General features: G+C 41.1%; 1 protein-coding gene across 13 annotated transcripts in view; it reads right to left on the reverse strand.

Moving 5' to 3' along the window:
• Positions 1-19,046, reverse strand: part of Utrn (utrophin) — a 502,827-nt gene that overhangs the window by 246,561 nt on the left and 237,220 nt on the right. For all 13 annotated transcript variants that reach the window (XM_087636075.1, XM_087636021.1, XM_087636135.1 and 10 more), the window contains 2 exon segments: positions 17,351-17,556; positions 15,165-15,319 (listed from right to left, as the gene is read on the reverse strand). In XM_087636075.1, the coding sequence (XP_087492201.1) occupies positions 15,165-15,319; positions 17,351-17,556 (361 nt within the window).

Raw genomic sequence — 19,046 nt, forward strand, 5'->3', positions numbered from 1 at the left:
AACTTTAGGAAATCTGTATTCAGAAGACAAAAGCAGGGACTTTTTAAAAAAATAAAACCTAAATCTGTCAACCTATAAAATCAAAAAAAAAAAAAAAGAATAGGCTGAACACATGTAAGATATAACATTTGAAGTCTACAAAGGGTGCTTTAGCTAAAATATTTTTATGCTTCAAACAAAAGAAATAACTGACTACAGGACACAAAGAAAATAGAAATAGCTTCACGGAGAAGATGTGAGGGCCATCCACGGGTGACAGATTTGTGATCATTTATATTAAAGGGAACCAGGATTTTTCTAAAATATGAACTCTTAGCTTTCACATGATGTCTGCAATAAAACTCGCTGTGAAGGTCTATAAAACAAGCCAATAGCCATTTTGTAACATAAAATATGGCCACCTACAAAGCAGGCTTTTGAAACCGTAATTTTAAAGACGTTAGGCAATATTTGAGATTTTTTTAGGCTGTAGAATATAATACACTGTTCTATGAAGTATGAGCATGCTTATAATTGGTCAAAGGGGATAGTCTCTCCAATATTTTACAAAATGCAAAAAAAGATTTCCTAGGAAAGCCACGGCTGTGTGATGCTAATTTTGGTGTCTTAAAAGGTGATCTCTGCAGCGGCGTAAGATTTAAATGTAGTCATCTCTCTCAGAGTGCAAAATGAAAGCATCAGTCTAAGTGCCAAGTCATCTCTTAAGATTTTGCTCATCCGACATACATAGAAACACGTACTGGGGGGGAAAGGCCTTCAAAGTGCACAGAGAGTATTGTTGAAACGTTCGGTGATCTGGTGAGCAGTCCCTGCTACAGAGGCTGTCTTTCTCGAGACACTTAAAAATTCACTCCACAACCCGTGCTGGACCTTATGGACCTTATGCATGCTGGAGCGCCTGAAAAGTTAAACGAAAGAGTCCCACCTCCAGCTCATGGGGCATGGTTGTGTACAACAGAGCAAAGCAGCCACTTCCCCATGGGGCAGCTATCGATAATTAAAAAAAAAAAATACACCATCTGGACATTTCCCTAAGAGGCTGTGCCTCTCACGATTGTTCTCCTTTACTTTTTTATTTAAACTGGATCACTATTCGCAATTGCTCTTCATTAATCCATCAGTATTATATCATTCCATACATTTGCCTGCATGCACACCAGTCTACCTTCCATAGGCATGTTCGGCCAAGCCCCCGAGCTCCTGCTATACAATCAGCCTGAGTTGTACCTCAGTCTCCTCACGTCAGGCCTTCATCTGAGCTTTGCTGAAACTGGAATTCTTGAGCCCAAAAGTACTACGCTTCCAATCTCTGTCCTATGCCCATTCCTGTCCAGCCTGGCTGTCCCTCCTCGCAGCAAAGTTTTCTAAGACTGTTTCTATAAATCGTTTGCACTTTCTTGCCTCTAGGTTGTTCTTCTCCCCAAAGCTACAGTGCCCCCCACTTCAGTGATCAATATCTTTCACAAAGCTCCGTCTTTATCATTTCCACTGTGTCAAACCACACGGCTAATCCACCAGAGCATATGTATGTCCAAAGCACATCCAGAGACTACAGTCTCTGTGGCTGGATCACAGTAGCCGACAATGTCTTCAGTTTGAACCTAGACCCAGGAATGGCTTCCTTTCTGCTCTTCACGATTATTCTTTTTACCCCGGTGAACTACTCTCAGAGCAAGATCCACAGAGATTAGACTGTAATCAATACAAACAGCGTCGCTCCCAGACTTCCTACCCGCTAGCTTCCAATTGCGCTCATGTGGAGACTCCTGTGTTTTACAATGTCCATATCTGCCTGCTGTCTCCCTCTCCCCTCACATCTCAGGCCCATACATTCTTACTGCTTCATGATTTTTACAGCTACTATTTATTCTGGAAGATTCTCCAACTGGTTCTTTCTTAACCCCCAGAAGCAGCTAAACTATCACCTCTGGTTTTGGCTTCCTAGTGTTTACCCAAGCTTTTAAAGTCCCACTCTTACACTGCACTGCTGACTTTATTTGCAGGTTCCAAATGGCCTCCTATAATTACATTGATCTTTATCCCAACTTCCTCTATACTAGACGGACATACAACTATCTCTCTTATCGCCTCTGAATGGAAGCTTTTTGGAGGCAGGCACAAGTGTGTTTACGGCTGGTTCTTCAGTACTCTCAGAGAGCCTGGCCAGATGGAGGCTAATGAATAGTGCTTTAATTAAATGATCACTGCTGGAATAAAAACAAAGCAAATGAAGGAAATAACAAAGGCTGTGCCCGTTAGCCCTCTATATTATCTGATGCAAAACTGAGGAAACTAGGCATGCATGTAGGGGCCTGACACAAACTGAACACTGGAACCTTCTCTTCTCACACCACACAAATAGTTTGTTATGAGGGCTGTGTTCTATTAAGGGCAGAAAAAAATGATACATGGACCCTTAAATAACCGAAAAGGAAGAACATAGATGATTAGAACTTTTATACCTCTCTCAATATGAATGAAATAAACCAAAGTAACAGACTGAAAACCAAAGGTGACTATCAAGAAAGAGATTGCCTTCCAAGAGGAAACGACACGTTGACTGGCCCAAATCTGGATCTCAAAAGAGTGAACGAGCAGAAAGGAAAAGGCTACCTGCACTTCCCACCATGATCAAGAGTGACGATTGCTCATCTTACGAGCTCAGTGGTTGAGCCTGGCCAAAGGGTAGGCAGAAGAGGTAACCCTGATATGCTGTCTTTCATTGGCAATACCTTAAAAGGTATTGCACAAACTGAAAAGTGACCCATGCTGAAGAAAAATACACACTTTTAGCTTGACCTACAGAGACAATATGCAAGGACCAAACAAAACAGAAGCTTGATGCCATGCAACAAAATACACTGAAAAAACCATGGTCCGAGGTCTAACAAATTCAGTCCTTTTGTTTCAGAGTCTCCTATGCCCCAGGCTGCCTTAAACTCCCTGTGTCCTGGAGGATGTCCTTGAACTCCCACTGCCCATATCTCTTCAATGCTAGGATTACAGGCAATTTTTGCCATATCCTGATTATGCAGCATTTGGGGATTGAACCCAGGGCTTTATACAAGATAGACAAGCCCTCTACAATGGAGTTATATGCCCAGCTCACAAGCTCAATCTTCAGTGTACACAAGACTTCCCTCAGTCCATGTAAACTATATCCAGGCTACGGGTATCAATGAAAAAGTCTTATACCAAAAGAAAATAAAGAACATTGTTTCACTCATCACTTTGAATCGTAAGCCTGGCACTCAATCAGACAGTAGTAGTCCTTAAAGTTTTATATTCTTTTCTTCCCAAGAGAGTTAGATCTGTGCTTTAGCGCAAGACACTTGAATACAGCATTAATTACACAAGTATGATGATTTCAGTAAGTAGGATAAATTGGGTTTTTTAAGAAGTTTCATCTGCTAATGAAGACTGAGCGTAACTCTAATGTATTGATTAAAGCAGATAATCCAACACTTTGTCGTCAGGATCAGCAGAAACCATTCAGAATGACAAGTCTGTGTGCCTGTCAGCCGCACAAAGCCCTGCAAGTGGCGATGGCTTAGGAGGAAGACAAGACAGCAATGATGTTAATTTGGGTAAGCTTTTGTGGAGCACAGACCAGGGACCAAGAACGTTTAGGTGTGACTTTTGATCTCACAGTAGGACTACCTATCAGCAACGCTCTCCGTTTTAAAATCGGGAAAGGTGAGACCTAGAGAGAGGAGATAACCTGCTCAAGGTTCACACCAGGCTTTCTGCCCTGCCTGTACCATCCTGAAAGTGCCTTAAAATAGGCATGCGTGGGGGTAGGACAAGGGGAAAGTCTATAGTTAATCCGCGACTTGTGAGGAACCATAGCATATACTTATAGTATCTGATTTCCTTTATAGTCCTTCAGAACAGGTAATTCTATTTCTATACACATACATACATATGCATATACCCATAGATATGCATTTATATGCAAATAAAATGCTATTTTATCTATACAGAGTGAAAATATAGGACTAAATAACCATCCCGACCCAAATCAGGCATCCACACTCCAAAAATTGCCTTAAAATGAGTAATATTAACCCCGACACCTGAAATACTCTGATATCTAAAAACAATTTCAGTACTAATATGATGCCACAGTGTAGGTTGATGTCTATATGCAGGTGAAGGCTCGCACAAGTTAGGTCAAGGCCATGACTGGATAGTAAAAAAAAATAAGGCAGGGACAAAACTTTTCTAAGGTGGGAGAGAAGAGGAAAGAGGAAGAGAATCAAGAAGGAGACAGAGAAGGATGACTCAGATCCAGGTGGTCTTGAATTGCCATGGGAGTTACGTATAGTTCTTAAGGGATGTATTTCTATAGGAAAATGTATCTTATCTAGGTGGGTGGGCAGTTTATATCGTTATCAATTGGTTGTGAGTTGATCGTGAGGGTGTATTGTAGATTGAGAATTTAACATGAACCTGATTGTTGGGTTACAGTTGTTGAGTCTTGATTTTACCGGGTAGTTGGAACCAGAGAGTTCACGGCTGGCAGAGAGCCGCCAGGAGAGATAACCAGAGATAAATTATGGTTAGTTCCATATGGCCCCACGGGTGCCAGAAATAACTCCAGGAAGCAGAGTGACAAGGTGCCAGGCTGGAATGACCGCAGACCTGGGACTGAGAGTATTTGGGGGCAGATGAGATAAGAATTCCCTGCAATGCCATGTGGCCCTCCAGGTGCCAGCACTAGAGCGGGTCAGAGGGAACCAAGTGACATGTGGCCCCACGGGTGCTGGCATTAAAGAGATTGCATGACACCCCACAGCGCCGTGTGGCCCTACAGGTGCTAACACTAGCACAGGTTGAAAGGTTCTCAGAGAATACTTGGGGGCAGTGTGCGGCTGCTGAGGTAAAAGTACCTCCACAGTGCCATGCAGGCCCATGGGTGTGAGAGAGAGCACAGGATAAAAGGTTCAACTTTTTTTCCTTTTCTTTTTTTAAATATTTTTTGATATTTTTTATTTATATTTCAAATATTATACCCTTTCCTGATTTCCCCTCCATAAGCCCCATATTCCATTCCCCTCCAATTTCTTCTATAAGGGTGTTCCCCCTCCCCACCCTGATATTCGCCTACAATGGCGGGAGAGGGATTCAACTTTGACAGAACCAAAGGCTTCTCCTCCCGTTTGTGCCCAACAAGGCCATTCTCTGCTACATATGCAGCAGGAGCCATGGGTTCTGCTCATGTGTACTGTTTCGGTAGTGGTTTATTCCCTAGGAGCTCTGGTTGGTTGCTATTGTTGTTCTTATGGGGTTGCAAACACCTTCAGCTCCTTCAATCCTTTCTCTAACTCCACCAACTGGGACCCTGTTCTCAGTTCAATGGTTTGCTGCTAGCATTCCCCTCTGTATTTGTCAGGCTCTGGCTGAGCCTCTCAGGAGACAGCTATATCAGGCTCCTGTCAGCATGCACTTCTTGGCTTCATCAATGTTTTCTAGGTTTGGTGGCTGTATGTATATGTGCTGGATCCCCAGGTGGGGCAGGCTCTGAATGGCCATTCCTTCAGTCTCTGCTACAAACTTTGTCTCCATATCCCCTCCTATGATATTTTTGTTCCCCCTTTTAAGACAGAATAAAGCATCTTGCACTTTGCTCATTCTTCTTCTTGAGCTTCATGGGGTCTGTGGATTGTATCTTGGCTAATTCCAGATTTTGGGCTAATATCCACTTATCAGTGAGTGCATATGATGTCTATTTTTTTTTTTAATTGTGGTTGCAATATCTCACTCAGGATATTTTCTAGTTCCATCCATTTGCCTATGAATTTCATGAAGTCATTGTTTTATGAGTCCCATTTGTCAATTCTTGATCTTGGAAAATAAGCCACTGGTGTTTTGTTCAGGAAAATTTCCCAACTGCCGATGTGTTCAAGGCTCGTCCCCACTTTTTCTTCTATTAGTTTGAGTGTTTCTGGTTTTAAGTAGAGGTCCTTGATCCACTTGGACCTAACCTTTGTGCAGGGGGATAAGAATGGATCGATTTGCATTTTTCTACATGCTGACCTCCAGTTGAAACAGCATCATTTGTTGAAAATGCTATCTTTACTCCAATGGATGGTGTTAGCTCCTTTGTCAAAGATCAACTGACCATAGGTGTGTGATTTCATTTCTGGGTCTTCAATTCTATACCATTAATCTACCTGCCTGTCTCTGTACCAATACCATACAGTTTTTATCCCTATTGCTGTGTAATACTGCTAAAGGTCAGGGATAATGATTAACCCAGAAGTTCTTTTATTGTTGAAGATAGTTTTCCCTCTCCTGGGTTTTTTGTTATTCCAGATGAATTTACAAATTGCTCTTTCTAACTCTAAGAAGAATTGAGTTGGAATTTTGATGGGAATTGCATTGAATCTATAGATTGCTTTTAGAAAAATGGCCATTTTTACTATATTAATCCTGCCAATCCATGAGCATGGTAGGTCTTCTAATCTTCTGAGATCTTCTTCAGTTTCTTTCTTCAGAGACTTGAAGTACAGATCTTTCACTTGCTTGGTTAGAATCACACTGAGGTATTTTATGTTATTTGAGACTATTGTGAAGGGTGTCATTTCCCTAATTCTTTCTCGGCCTGTTTATCCTTTGAGTAGAGGAAGGCTACTGATTTGTTTGAGTTAATTTTATACCCAGTCACTTTGCTGAAGTTGTTTATCAGGCTTAGTAGTTCTCTGGTGGGACTTTTGGGGTCACTTAAGTACATTAACATATCGTCTGCAAAGTGATATTCTGACTTCTTCATTTCCAATTTGTATCCCTTTGACCTCCTTTTATTGTCTGACTGCTCTGGCTAGGACTTCGAGTACTATATTGAATAAGTAGGAAGAGAGTGAGCAGCCTTGTCTAGTCCTTGATTTTGGTGGGATTGCTTCAAGTTTCTCTCTATTTAGATTGAAGGGGTGCTGAATTTTGTCAAATGCTTTCTCAGCATCTAATGAAATGATCATGTGATTATTTTCTTTGACTTTGTTTACATAGTGGATTACATTGACAGATTTCCATATATTGAACCATCCCTGCCTCCCTGGGATGAAGCCTACTTGGTCATGATGGATGATAATTTTGATGTGTTCTTGGATTTGGTTTGTGAGAATTTAATTGAGTATTTTTGTGTTGATAATCATAAGGGAAGTTGGTCTGAAGTTTTCTTTCTTGGTTGGGTCTTTGAATGGTTTAGGTATAAGCATAATTGTGGCTTCATAAGAGGAATTGTGTAGTGCTCCTTCTGTTTCTCTTTTGTGGAATAGTTTGGACAGTGTTGGTATGAGGTCTTCAATGAAGGTCTGATAGAATTCTGCACTAAACAGATCTGGTTCTCCGCTTTTTTTTTTTTTTTTTGGTTGGAAGACTTTTAATAACTGCTTCTATTTCTTTAGGAGTTATGGGAGTGATTAGATGGTTTATCTGATCCTGATTTAACTTTGGTACCTGGTATCTGTCTAGAAAATTGTCCATTTCATCCAGATTTTCCAGTTTTGTTGAATATAGTCTTTTGTAGTAGGATCTGATGATTTTTTTGAATTTCCCAGATTCTGTTGTTATGTCTCCCTTTTCGTTTCTGATTTTGTTAATTGGCATACACTTTCGGTGCCCTCTGGTTAGTCTGGCTAAGGGTTTATCTATCTCGTTGATTTTTCTCAAAGAACCAGCTCCTGCTTTTGTTGATTATTTGTATAGTTCTTTTTGTTTCCACTTGGTTGATTTCAGCCATGAGTTTATTTCATGCTGACTACTCCTCTTGGGTGTATTTGCTTCTTTTTGTTCTAGAGCTTTCAGGTGTGCTGTCAAACTGCTCATGTATGCTCTCTCAAGTTTCTTTTTGGAGACACTCAGAGCTTTGAGTTTTTCTCTGAGCACAGCTTTCATTGTGTCCCATAAGTTTGGGTATGTTGTACCTTCATTTTCATTAAATTCTAAAAAGTCTTTAATTTCTTTATTTCTTCCTTGACCAGGTTATCATTGAGTACAGCGTTATTCAACTTCCATGTGTATATGGGCTTTCTGTCATTTATGTTGTTATTGAAGACCAGCCTTAGTCCGTGGTTATCTGATAGGATGCATGGGATTATTTCACTCTTCTGGTATATGTTGAGGCCTGTTTTATGACGGATTACATGATCAATTTTGGAGAAGGTACCATGAGGTGCTGAGAAGAAGGGATATTCTTTTGTTTTAGGATGAAATATTCTATAAATATCTGTTAAACCTATTTGGCTAGGAAGTTCTGTTATTTTCTCTATGACTCTGTTAAGTTTCTGTTTCCATGATCTGTCTGTCCACTGCTGAGAGTGGTATGTTGAAATCTTCCACTTATTGTGTGATGTGCAATGTGTGCTTTGAACTTTAGTAAGGTTTCTTTTATGAATGTAGGTGCCCTTGCATTTGGAGCGTTGATATTCAGAATTGAGAGTTCTTCTTGGTGAATTTCTCCTTTGATGAAAATAAAGTCTCCTTCCTGATCTTTTTTTTTCTGATAACTTTTAGTTAAAAGTCAATTTTATTCAATATTAGAATAGCTACTCCAGCTTGCTTCTTCAGACCGTTTGCTTGGAAAATTGTTTTCCAGCCTTTTACTCTGAGGTAGTGTCTGTCTTTGTCACTGAGGTGTGTTTCCTGTAGGCAGTAAAATGTGGGGTCCACTTTACACATCCAGTCTCTTAGTCTATGTCTTTTTATTGGGGAAACGAGTCCATTGACGTTGAGAGATATTAAGGAATGGTGATTGTTGTTTCCTGTTATTTTTGTTGTTAGAGGTGGAATTATGTCTGTGTGCCTGTCTTCTTTTGGGTTTGTTGCAAAGAGATTACTTTCTTGCTTTTTCTAAGGTGTAGTTTCCTTCCTTGTGTTGGAGTTTTTCATCTATTATCCTTTGTAGGGCTGGATTTGTGGAAAGTTATTGTGTAAATTTGGTTTTGCATGGAATATCTTGTTTTCTCCTTCTATGTTAATTGAGAGTTTTGCTGGATACAGTAACCTGGACTGGCATTTGTGTTCTCTTAGGTCTGTATGACATCTGCCCAGAATCTTCTGGCCTTCATAGTCTCTGGTGAGAAGTCTGGTGTAATTCTGATAGGTCTGCCTTTATGTTTTACTTGACCTTTTTCCCTTACTGCTTTTAATATTCTTTCTTTGTTTTGTGCATTTGGTGTTTTGACTATTATGTGATGGGAGGAGTTTCTTTTCTGGTCCAATCTATTTGGAGTTCTGTAGGCTTCTTGTATGTTTATGGGCATCTCTTTATTAAGTTTAGGGAAATTTCCTTCTATAATTTTGTTAAGATATTTATTGGTTCTTTAATTTGAGAATCTTCACTCTCTTCTATACCTGTAATCCTTAGGTTTTATCTTTTCATTGTTTCCTGGATTTCCTAGATGTTTTGAGCTAAGAGCTTTTTGCATTTTAAATTATCTTTGATGGTTCTGTCAATGTTTTGTGTGGTATCTTCTGACCCTGAGATTCTCTCTTCTATCTCTTGTATTCTGTGATGTTTCTGTCTATAACTCCTGATCTCTTTCCTAGGTTTTCTATCTCCAGGGTTGTCTCCATTTGTGCTTTCTTTATTGTTTCTATTTCCATTTTTAAATCCTAGATGGTTTTGTTCAATTCCTTCACCTGGTTGGTTATGTTTTCTTTCTAATTCTTTAAGGGATTTTTGTATTTCCTCTTTAAGGGCTTCTATGTGTTTACTTGTGTTATCCTGAATTTCTTTAAGGCAGTTAGTTACATCCTTCTTAAAGTCCTCTATCATCATCATGAGATATGATTTTAATCCAAATATTGCTTTTCCAGTGTGTTTGGATCTCCAGTATTTGCTGTGGTGAGAGAAGTGGGCTCTGATGATGCCAAGTAGTCTTGATTTCTGTTGCTTAGGTTCCTGCACTTGCCTCTTGCCATCAGGTTGTCTCTAGTGTTAACTTGTCTTGCTGTCTCTGACAGTGGCTTGACCCTCCTGTAAGCCTGTGTCTCAGCAGTCATGTAGACCTGTTTTCTTTCAGTTGTATCTGTACAGAGAGCTGTGGGACTGGGTCAGCTCTGGGTGCAGGCAGAAACTGGAAGGGTCCTGTCCCAGACCACTCCTGGGTTTGTGTGTCCTGAGTCCCCCAGGTGGTTCACTTGAAGCAAAAGAGTTGGTCTTACCTCTGCTCCCAGGAGTGCCAGTTCTCCTGGAGACTTGCTTTCACCTCTGGGTACAGGCAGAAACCGGAAGGGTCCTAGGTTCCTGTACCCAGAGGGAACAGAGGGCACTAGGCAGGTTCCTCTTGGGCCAGGAATGTGAACAGAAGTAGTTGTCCCCTCTCAGCTCTCAGAATTGTCCTTACTTCTGACAGTCCATGGGATCTGGGTACAGAGAGCTCTGGAACTGGTTCAGCTCCAGGTGCAGGCAGAAACCAGAAGGATCCTTGCCCCTGACTGCTCTTAGGTTCCTGTATCCAGAGGGCACTAGGCAGGTTCCTCTTGGGCAAAGAATGTGAGCAGAAATAGTTATCTCCCCTGAGCTCTCAGAAATGTCTGCAGTTCTGAGAGTTCAGCTCTTTACCCTATGGGATTTGGGTATAGAGGGGTACAGGACAGGTTCAGCTCTGAAAGCCGAAACTGGAAGTGTGCTGTCCCAGACTGCTCCTGTGTTTTTGTGTCCTGAGGTTACCAGGCAGGTAGTTTGGAGCAGAAGATTCAGTCTAACCTCTGCTCTCAGGTGTCTCAGAGTTCCTGGCAACTGGCTTTCAGCTCTAGGCTCAGGCAGAAACCAGAAGGGTCCTGCCTCTGACTGCTCCTAGGTTTCTAGGTTTCTGAAGCTTTTCTTTTAATATTTACTGCAACATCACAGTTGAAATTACTGTTTCATTTTTAAAAACTAGTTAACATGATATATAAATTGCCTTCTGGTTTATGTTTAAAATATACATGAATTTTTATTAGCTAATTAAATATGGTGCTGGTATGGTACAAGGCTTCACAAATGCTACACTCCCCAACTTACATAGTATGTTTAAAACATAATAAATTTTGTGTTTAGATTTGAGCATCATCTCCTATATGTGGCACTAGGTGTCTGTAAATACATACCCGCAAGTCCAAACCACTTCTGGTTCCAAGCATTTCAGATAAAGTTTACTCAACTTGTGCAAACACTTTTGACTATCGAAATTTGCAATAAGTAATTAGTTAAGTGTCATTAAAAATGCAAAGCAGAGATCTAAGAATTCCTGCACCTTTCAAAATGAATGTATGTATATTACAGATCATCTTCTAGGAGATTTACGGAAGCAACTAAATATAGTAATCTTTATGCCGCAGGAGGAAGTTATACCCACTGCATAAAGACTGTAATTACCGCCCTCACATCAAAGGGCAGCTGTCTATTATCGGGGATGTTTGGGACTTATACACTGCAGATAAGGGAATGAGGACCTTTAAATGTGAATGGTCAGTTTCAATTCATCTGAACGGAAGGCTGATATTAAACTTTAGGAATTACAGCCACTAACATTATCATTGCATATGCAAGTATGATACCCCTTCACCTCTGCACAATTCCACTGACAATGATGTATATTCAGAGCTCAGCTGTGCAGTAGGAGGAAGTGATGACAAAGGCCTGTCGGGGACATCAGAGTGGCACGGTGGTCATGTGCTCGAGCTTGCTCTATTATTCATGCGCGCTCTCATATCTTTAATCTGATCTGTTCTCCATACACAGCACAGATAAGTGCCAGTAAATAGAACCGCAGATCTGAGAAGCAAGTGCACAGAGAGAGCATTCACCAGCCAGAGCTGTCACTCTGATAACAAAGAAGAAAAATTATAAACTCTTGGTAAAGGAAGTAAGAGCCTGGCTGTGTAGGCAAAAAGGCAAAAATTCGAATTCCAGAGACGCTTGATGAGCTGTGTAACTCTGGGGAACTCTCTACCACCTCTGTACGGCCATGTACAGCCAACGCAATGCTAAAGGGGAGGCTTCTTGTCCTTTAAGATGGTGGGCGAACTATAGGAGAGCTGTGTGAACTGCCTACTGCGGTGAGAGACCATGAGAAAGCTCCGGGACGCTCACAGCAGCCACTCACAGGAGACAGCAGCTGATTCAGTTTGTCATGCATGTTTCAGAATTGAGAACATGGCTTTCGGTCTTAAGAAACTGTCGTTCATGTTCTGTGTGACTTTTTATTTTCACCGAGCTTGACAGTGTTAGGCTGGCCCACATGCTCTCAAAGGAACTGCTAAGTAGATCTACCCCTCAGAGCAGTAGTAGAAGGACTGACTGACTTCCTGTCTCACTAAAAAGCTTAAGTGCATAGAATATGGAAGCAAACAGCACAGGACACTCACTATTGATAAAGCTCCAAAGACTATGCAGGAAAATTCCAAGTTTGATCCTGCTCTGAGGTACACTGCAAGTTCAGCTATGTCAGTAAGACTCTGCTCTGTCCCCAGGATAATTCACTAAAATTTAAGGGGGACAGGGTCTCAAAAGCTTCCTGTGGAAGATAATTTTAAAAGTGGAGAAATGTTGGTCTAAAGTTTGTCTTAAGAAGAGCAATGTCAAAAACACAAAAGAAGGTTAATATAATCTCGCACCTTGCTTAAGAAAGTAAGGAATAGTTTATATATTCCCAAGAGGTGTGTATTTACGATAGTTAACGATTTGAAAGACACTCGATTTCGATATAGAAGCTGTAGCCGTCACTCAGGAAGGATTCTGTGAGCCAAGGTTTTGTTGTATTTTCCCCAATGACATAAAGAACAATACGACCTAAGCCATGTCTAAATATTAATAGGAATTCTCATTTCCAAAACAACTCAGAAACAAAATGAACTAAAGCAAGGGTTTGCACCACGACAAAACTGGAGCTCTGTGGCTATCTCAACTTTGATAAATGAGAGACCACCTTGGAATATAATTTGTTTTTAATTGCCTCTTCCATCTAACTTAACTGCTGCTGTGGACTGTTTTAGGGTATTTACAAAGTCAAGCCTCAGTGGTGCTAAACAAAGCAGACTGCTTATTTCAAAGCAAGTGCTCGACTTTTCAGAAATGCTTACCCAAAAACAGAGCCATGCTTCTTACCCATGGAATTTCTGCACATGAATGAGTTTGAAGAAGTATCTTGCTCACTGCTATTTTTAACCCACCTCCCTCCCTATTTTAGTTATGAGACTGATCCAAAGAACATGTCATGATATAAGAATGCTATACTGATAAAACCACCAAGATCACAGCCATTGACCCTGAACTTCTGGCAAAGCTGTGTGTTTGTTAGGGTACCTAGTGAGAACCTGAGTCAGTAACTAACACACATGCATTCTCATGCTCTCCCCATAGAATCTTCTTCAAGGAGTTTCAGAACCATGTTAAAGAATCTAACAATGATCATCAGAAGTCAAAAACAGTGGTTTGGTGCAGAAAGGTGCATTCTACCAAAGCCTAGCACCCTGAGTTAGAGTTCTGGAACATAAGCAGCAGATAAAGAGAACCAACTCCTACAAGTGATTCTCTGACCTCTATACAAGTACAGTGGCACCCATGGATATACTCATGTATGCACACATACACATAGGCGCACATGCATACATACATGTGCATATACATATGCACATACACATGCATACATGTGCACACACCCACACATACATGCAGTGCATGTATGCACACAGGAGTACATGCACACACACATGTGCATACACATACATACCCATGTGCACACACAGACATACATGCAGTACACACATGTATACATACACATACATGCCCATATGGACACGCGCCCACGCACACAGATAGACACATATGCATACACAATTTAAAACACAACTAGAGGCAAAAATACTTCTGTGTTAGTTACCATTAAATTTTTGGAATTATTTTAACATAAAAATGTTCTGATATCAGTTTTATCTACTACAAAATAAATACGTTTTGATATTGTGATGGTTTGCATATGCTTGGCCCAGGGAGTGGCCCTATTAGAAGATGTGGCCTTATTGGAGGAAGTGTGTCACTGTGGGGTAGGCTTGGAGACCCTCCTCCTAGCTGCCTGAGGATGCTCAGCCTGTTCCTGGCTTCCTTCAGATGAAGATATTGAACTCAGCTCCTCCTGCGCCATGCCTGCCTGGATGCTGCTGTGCCCCCGCCTTGATGATAATGGACTGAACCTCTCAACCTGTAAGCCAGCCCCAATTAAATGTTGTCCTTTACAAGACTTACATTGGTCATGGTGTCTGTTCACAGCAGTAAAACCCTAACCAAGACAGATATCAAAATCATTTTTAGTAAATTGCACTTAACACAGAAAAGAAGCCGTAATTTCACTTACATATGGGCCCTGCCCGTATGATGTATAAAATAAATATTTAACTGATGATGGACAACACACGGAATATGGAAAAACACTAATTACTGCCTATGCTTTCTCAAACTTGCGAGAAGAAGTGAGCAAAATCCTCTCTAATAAATACATATGCTGCTTCAGTCTTTTCTGTACATAAAGATAAGACGATGATGGGAAAAAAGATAATAAATTAACCAAAACTGGACACAGAGACTATTTCAGAGGTCAGGTGATAGGTCCACAGTGACTGGTTCTCATTTGAAAATATCCCAGCCAAGGGTTGGGGATTTAGCTCAGTGGTAGAGCGCTTGCCTAGCAAGTGCAAGGCCCTGGGTTCGGTCCCCAGCTCCGAAAAAAAGAAAAAAGAAAAAAAAGAAAGAAATTAACAACGAAAATATCCCAGCCAAATATCACAGGTGATCACAGTAACAGTGGGTGCTAATATTACCCTGATGTAGTTACATCTATCTGTGTCCTATTCCGGAGAACTACAAAGTGTATTCTAAATAATAATTCAAAGAGGCATGGGGGGGAAAATAAGAAAACTTGAAAAAAAATACTAGCAAGGTTTATTTAAAGAAAAAATGCAGTGTTAGAATTTCAAGAAGATGTAAAAATGCACTCTGCACAAAATATAATGGTGTGTATTTTCTTCATCAGAACTTAAAAGTAGAAAAAATTAATAATAAAACACACTTCTGACATTTGCCTATTGAGCTTGTTTCCATGAAAAAGCGAAGGAAACGCGAAGGAAACGGGATGCTCAGGTAGGCGATGCACGTGCTCCCGCCCAGGCTTTCTGATTACCTTTGTTTGAGATTGATCCATGACGTTTTCAAGTACTCTGTGGTTTCTTCCACATTCCTGGTGTCATCACTACTGTATTCTTCCAGAAGTTTCTGCAGGACGTTATCAAATGCCATGATGACACCATCGCCAGAACCCAGTTCTTGAAGCAAGAGCTAGGGTGTAAGTTGAGGCACAGTTAGAACTGGTCAGTCAGTAACTATTACTACCCATTTCTGGTCACTCAATAACTAGCAATACCCACCCATGGCCACTCAGTAACTAGTACTACACAACCCTCATATTCCTGGAAAGTTTTAGCACATTTTAGACACAGAAATCATGAGAAGAAAGCAAGAGGACAAATTCTCAAGTATAAGCCAAAACAATCAAACTAAAGTAATTCTAGAAGTAGCAAAAAAAAAGAAGATTTCCACCATGGTAGTCTGGAGTTCCAAGCAAGTCAAGAGGTGGACACCCTCTTCTGACCTCCATAGACACCTCCATTCATGCACACATGCCCACCTTCCCAACACACATATACACATACTTTAAAAAGCATAAAAATACACATTTAAAAGAGCAAGCGCCTGAGGGATCAGGTACCTAGTGGGTGAGAGTAAAATATTACTCACGGAGATACCATGGTGGAAATCCTCTGCCCCTTAACACCAGATCAGTCCAAGTGTTTGCAAAGACAACAGTTTGAATGGATCAGGCAGCCTATCGTGATTTGTTCAGCATTCACCTAAACGTCTACCCAGATGCTCAGTGTATCACAGGCACAACCCTCTCCATGGTGTCTCAACCCTGGTGTGGGTGGGGGAGGACCTCTCAATCAAGGGCAGCTGATGTCATTTATGTCTGTAATGTTTTTGTAGCAATTGTGGAAAAAAAAGCCCACCCTTAAGGCTTCAGAAGGAACATACACATTGCTCATTACAGTAGCAGAGAGTCAGTGTCCAGTACTTGTGAAATACTGCCCCCAAACCTTTCCACTCCATGGATATCAAATTCACACACATCCCCTTAGAGAAAATGGTATAGCGTTTGCACACTAAGATGTGCACGCCCTCCAGTACACTTTAACCTGTGGGTCGAGAACCACTTTGGAAGTCAAACTACCCTATCACAGGGGTTGCATATCAAATACCCTGTATGTCAGGTATTTACATTACGATTCATAACAGGAGCAAAACTTCAGTTATGAAGTAGCAAGAGCAATAATGTTATGGTTGTGGGTCACCACAACATAAGGAGCTCTGTTAAAGGGGCCACAGCATGAGGAAGGTTGAGAACCACTGGCTTAAAACAACATCAGTGCTTCATAATTAGCTGTCATATTGATGTTGTCACAGGGTAATGACAAGCCAACAAAAAATCCATGTGTTCAGTTAAAAATCTGTAGACATGAACAGTACAGATGGGAAGGCCAACTGCACTCTGGATTTGTGGATAGAAACACTGGTGGACGTTTTTAATTAGATTCTTCTAGTCATGTGTACAAACGCTTTGCTCTTACTTTGGGGCAGTCAACAGACATCATGAACACAGAGAACAGTTCAGAAACTAACACACTTAGTCAGCTGGGTTTTAAATGATGCCCGTGAGAAGTCCTTGTGTGCAGAGATGTGAGGCAATATTTGCAGGTTTTCAATTTTCCTCCTACATTTTTCTAGATTACTATATTCTTCCTAAGCATACATTTTCATCTCGGGCAATCAGAAGGGCAAACACAAAGTGTAAACCACACATCCAACACAAGAAGTTTTCTGACTGTAGAAGGAATGTTTAAATAACACCCTTTAAGCCATAAGTGTTCGATATTCCCAATACTATAGTGAAATTGGTCGTGAAAGCCGTTGCTACTGATAAACACGGGCATTAGAGAAATGGCACTGAGGTATGACTTGGCTTGCACACTACACAAGTACTCAAGATGGAGGTCTCATGCGATTTTATACATTTAAAATAATGAGGTTTCCTTTGTAGACGCTAACTAAGGCTCCACTCTTAGAGTGCAGATTCCTGCTCATTATGTCTTTAGACAAATTCCCAAAAATAACAAAACCCCTGTGATTAAATCCCCATAAATGTCAACATGTATGTCTAAGAACTTGGGAAAACAAGTTCTTAGTTATAGTTAACAATATAAAACAGGAAAGTCTACCAAATGACTGCACCGAAAACTAGCCAATGTGCCTCACTTGATTGTCAGAAACTTGTTTGCTAAGCGGGTCCCGGCGGGCCTGCTGAAGCATGTAGAAGCGGGCCTCGTGTTTCCTCATGAGCTCTTCCGTCTCTTCTCTGTGGTCGTCCCACTGCAGGCTGTCCACGACCATGTCCTCCAACTGCTGCCGCCGCAGCTCCACGCCATGCTGGGTACTCTCCCACTGGGTCTTCAGCTTTTCCACTGGGGAGTGGGATTAAAAGGAAACCATTTAAAGTGGCCACCGGGGAAGGAGAAGACCGGGTCCTAAACATGTCCGAAATAGATCTAGGCAGAGTGAAAGATTACAAACATATCTTAAAGGAGCTCTAATGTACATCGGCCACAACATTATGCATATGGTATAATATGTTATTATATACTATATAGTTAGGAATGCTATATAGCTGTACACAGGGGTTGGAGAAATAGCTCACACATATGTACACTGTGTCACAAAATATACTACACATCAAATGTATAAACATAGGTGTATGTAGACAGGGTTTCGTAACCCATGCTGGTTCCTACTAGAGATTCTATTGGCTCAGCTTCCTGCGTGCTGAGATTATCAACCTATTCCACCGTTCCCCGCTCACCAATTTTAATTCCTTCCGTGCATCTGACACACCCAGTAACCACTGAGCTACATACATGGCTCTTCTAAAGTGCTTTATTTATGTAAGTCAATCCTTCCCCAGACTCGCCTTGAACTTGCAACTCCCCTGCTGTGCTGTCCCATGTACCTCAGTTTACATACAGGACTGGGCCACCTCGCCAAGTACATTTCTAAAACTCTCCCTGAACAGGGAACCTTGAATACAGTTTATATTAAATACACTAGTCATCTAATAACAAAAATATCTCCTAAATTGATATGAAAAATAAAGACAGCTCCCTAGTTTCTGTATTCACACAACCTGGTTTGACAATGACACCTAATGGCAGGATAGGATAGGACTTCAGCAAAAGAAGAAAAAAACAACAAGGTCTCCTTCTGCCTAACAATGACAGTCCCTCAGGCAAAGAGTACTGTTTACATTTGTTCTAGCCTAGCATGAGGCCTTTCTGACAGGCAGTATTTTACATGTTCAAGTTCAACAGAAATACTGAGAATGAGGAAATTGCAAGTTCTGCATACCCATGAGTCCACAGTCATAAGATTCCATGCTGGCTTTTTAACCCCTGCCCCTCATACAATATTTCTCCTTTCATTCCTGTTTTCTCTGTCGCTGCCTTTTATCCTTACCTTCTCTCTTACCCCTCCCCAACACTCTCTCCTGCCTTTCCTTTACCTTTATTTTAAAATCATGGATCTATAAAGAGACAGAGACCTATGGAAATGTAAACTTTGGTCCATTACTGCAAGGAAAGCTCATGGTTGTGGGCTGAAGTAAGTAAGTAACAGTTCTACGTGTTAACCCATGAAGGGTGTTAGCCCATGAAGGGCAAGCACAAGGCTCGGGGATGCTCTGGATGCTGAACAACCCCAGGGGCGCAGAAAAAGAAGCCCAAGAAGAACTCAAGTACAAGACAAAACTCCAACCCAAAATCTAGTGTCGCTGCTCCTGCAGAAGGCCCAGGTTCAGGCCCCAACGCTAACAGGAAGGCTCCTAGACATCTGTTACTCCAGTCTTAGGAGATCTAATGCCCTAATGTGTCTTCTATGGGTGCCAGCACACATGTGGTGAACA

This window comes from Rattus norvegicus, chromosome 1, assembly GCF_021556685.1.
Source record: "Rattus norvegicus strain SHRSP/BbbUtx chromosome 1, alternate assembly SHRSP_T2T, whole genome shotgun sequence".
NCBI lineage: Eukaryota > Metazoa > Chordata > Mammalia > Rodentia > Muridae > Rattus > Rattus norvegicus.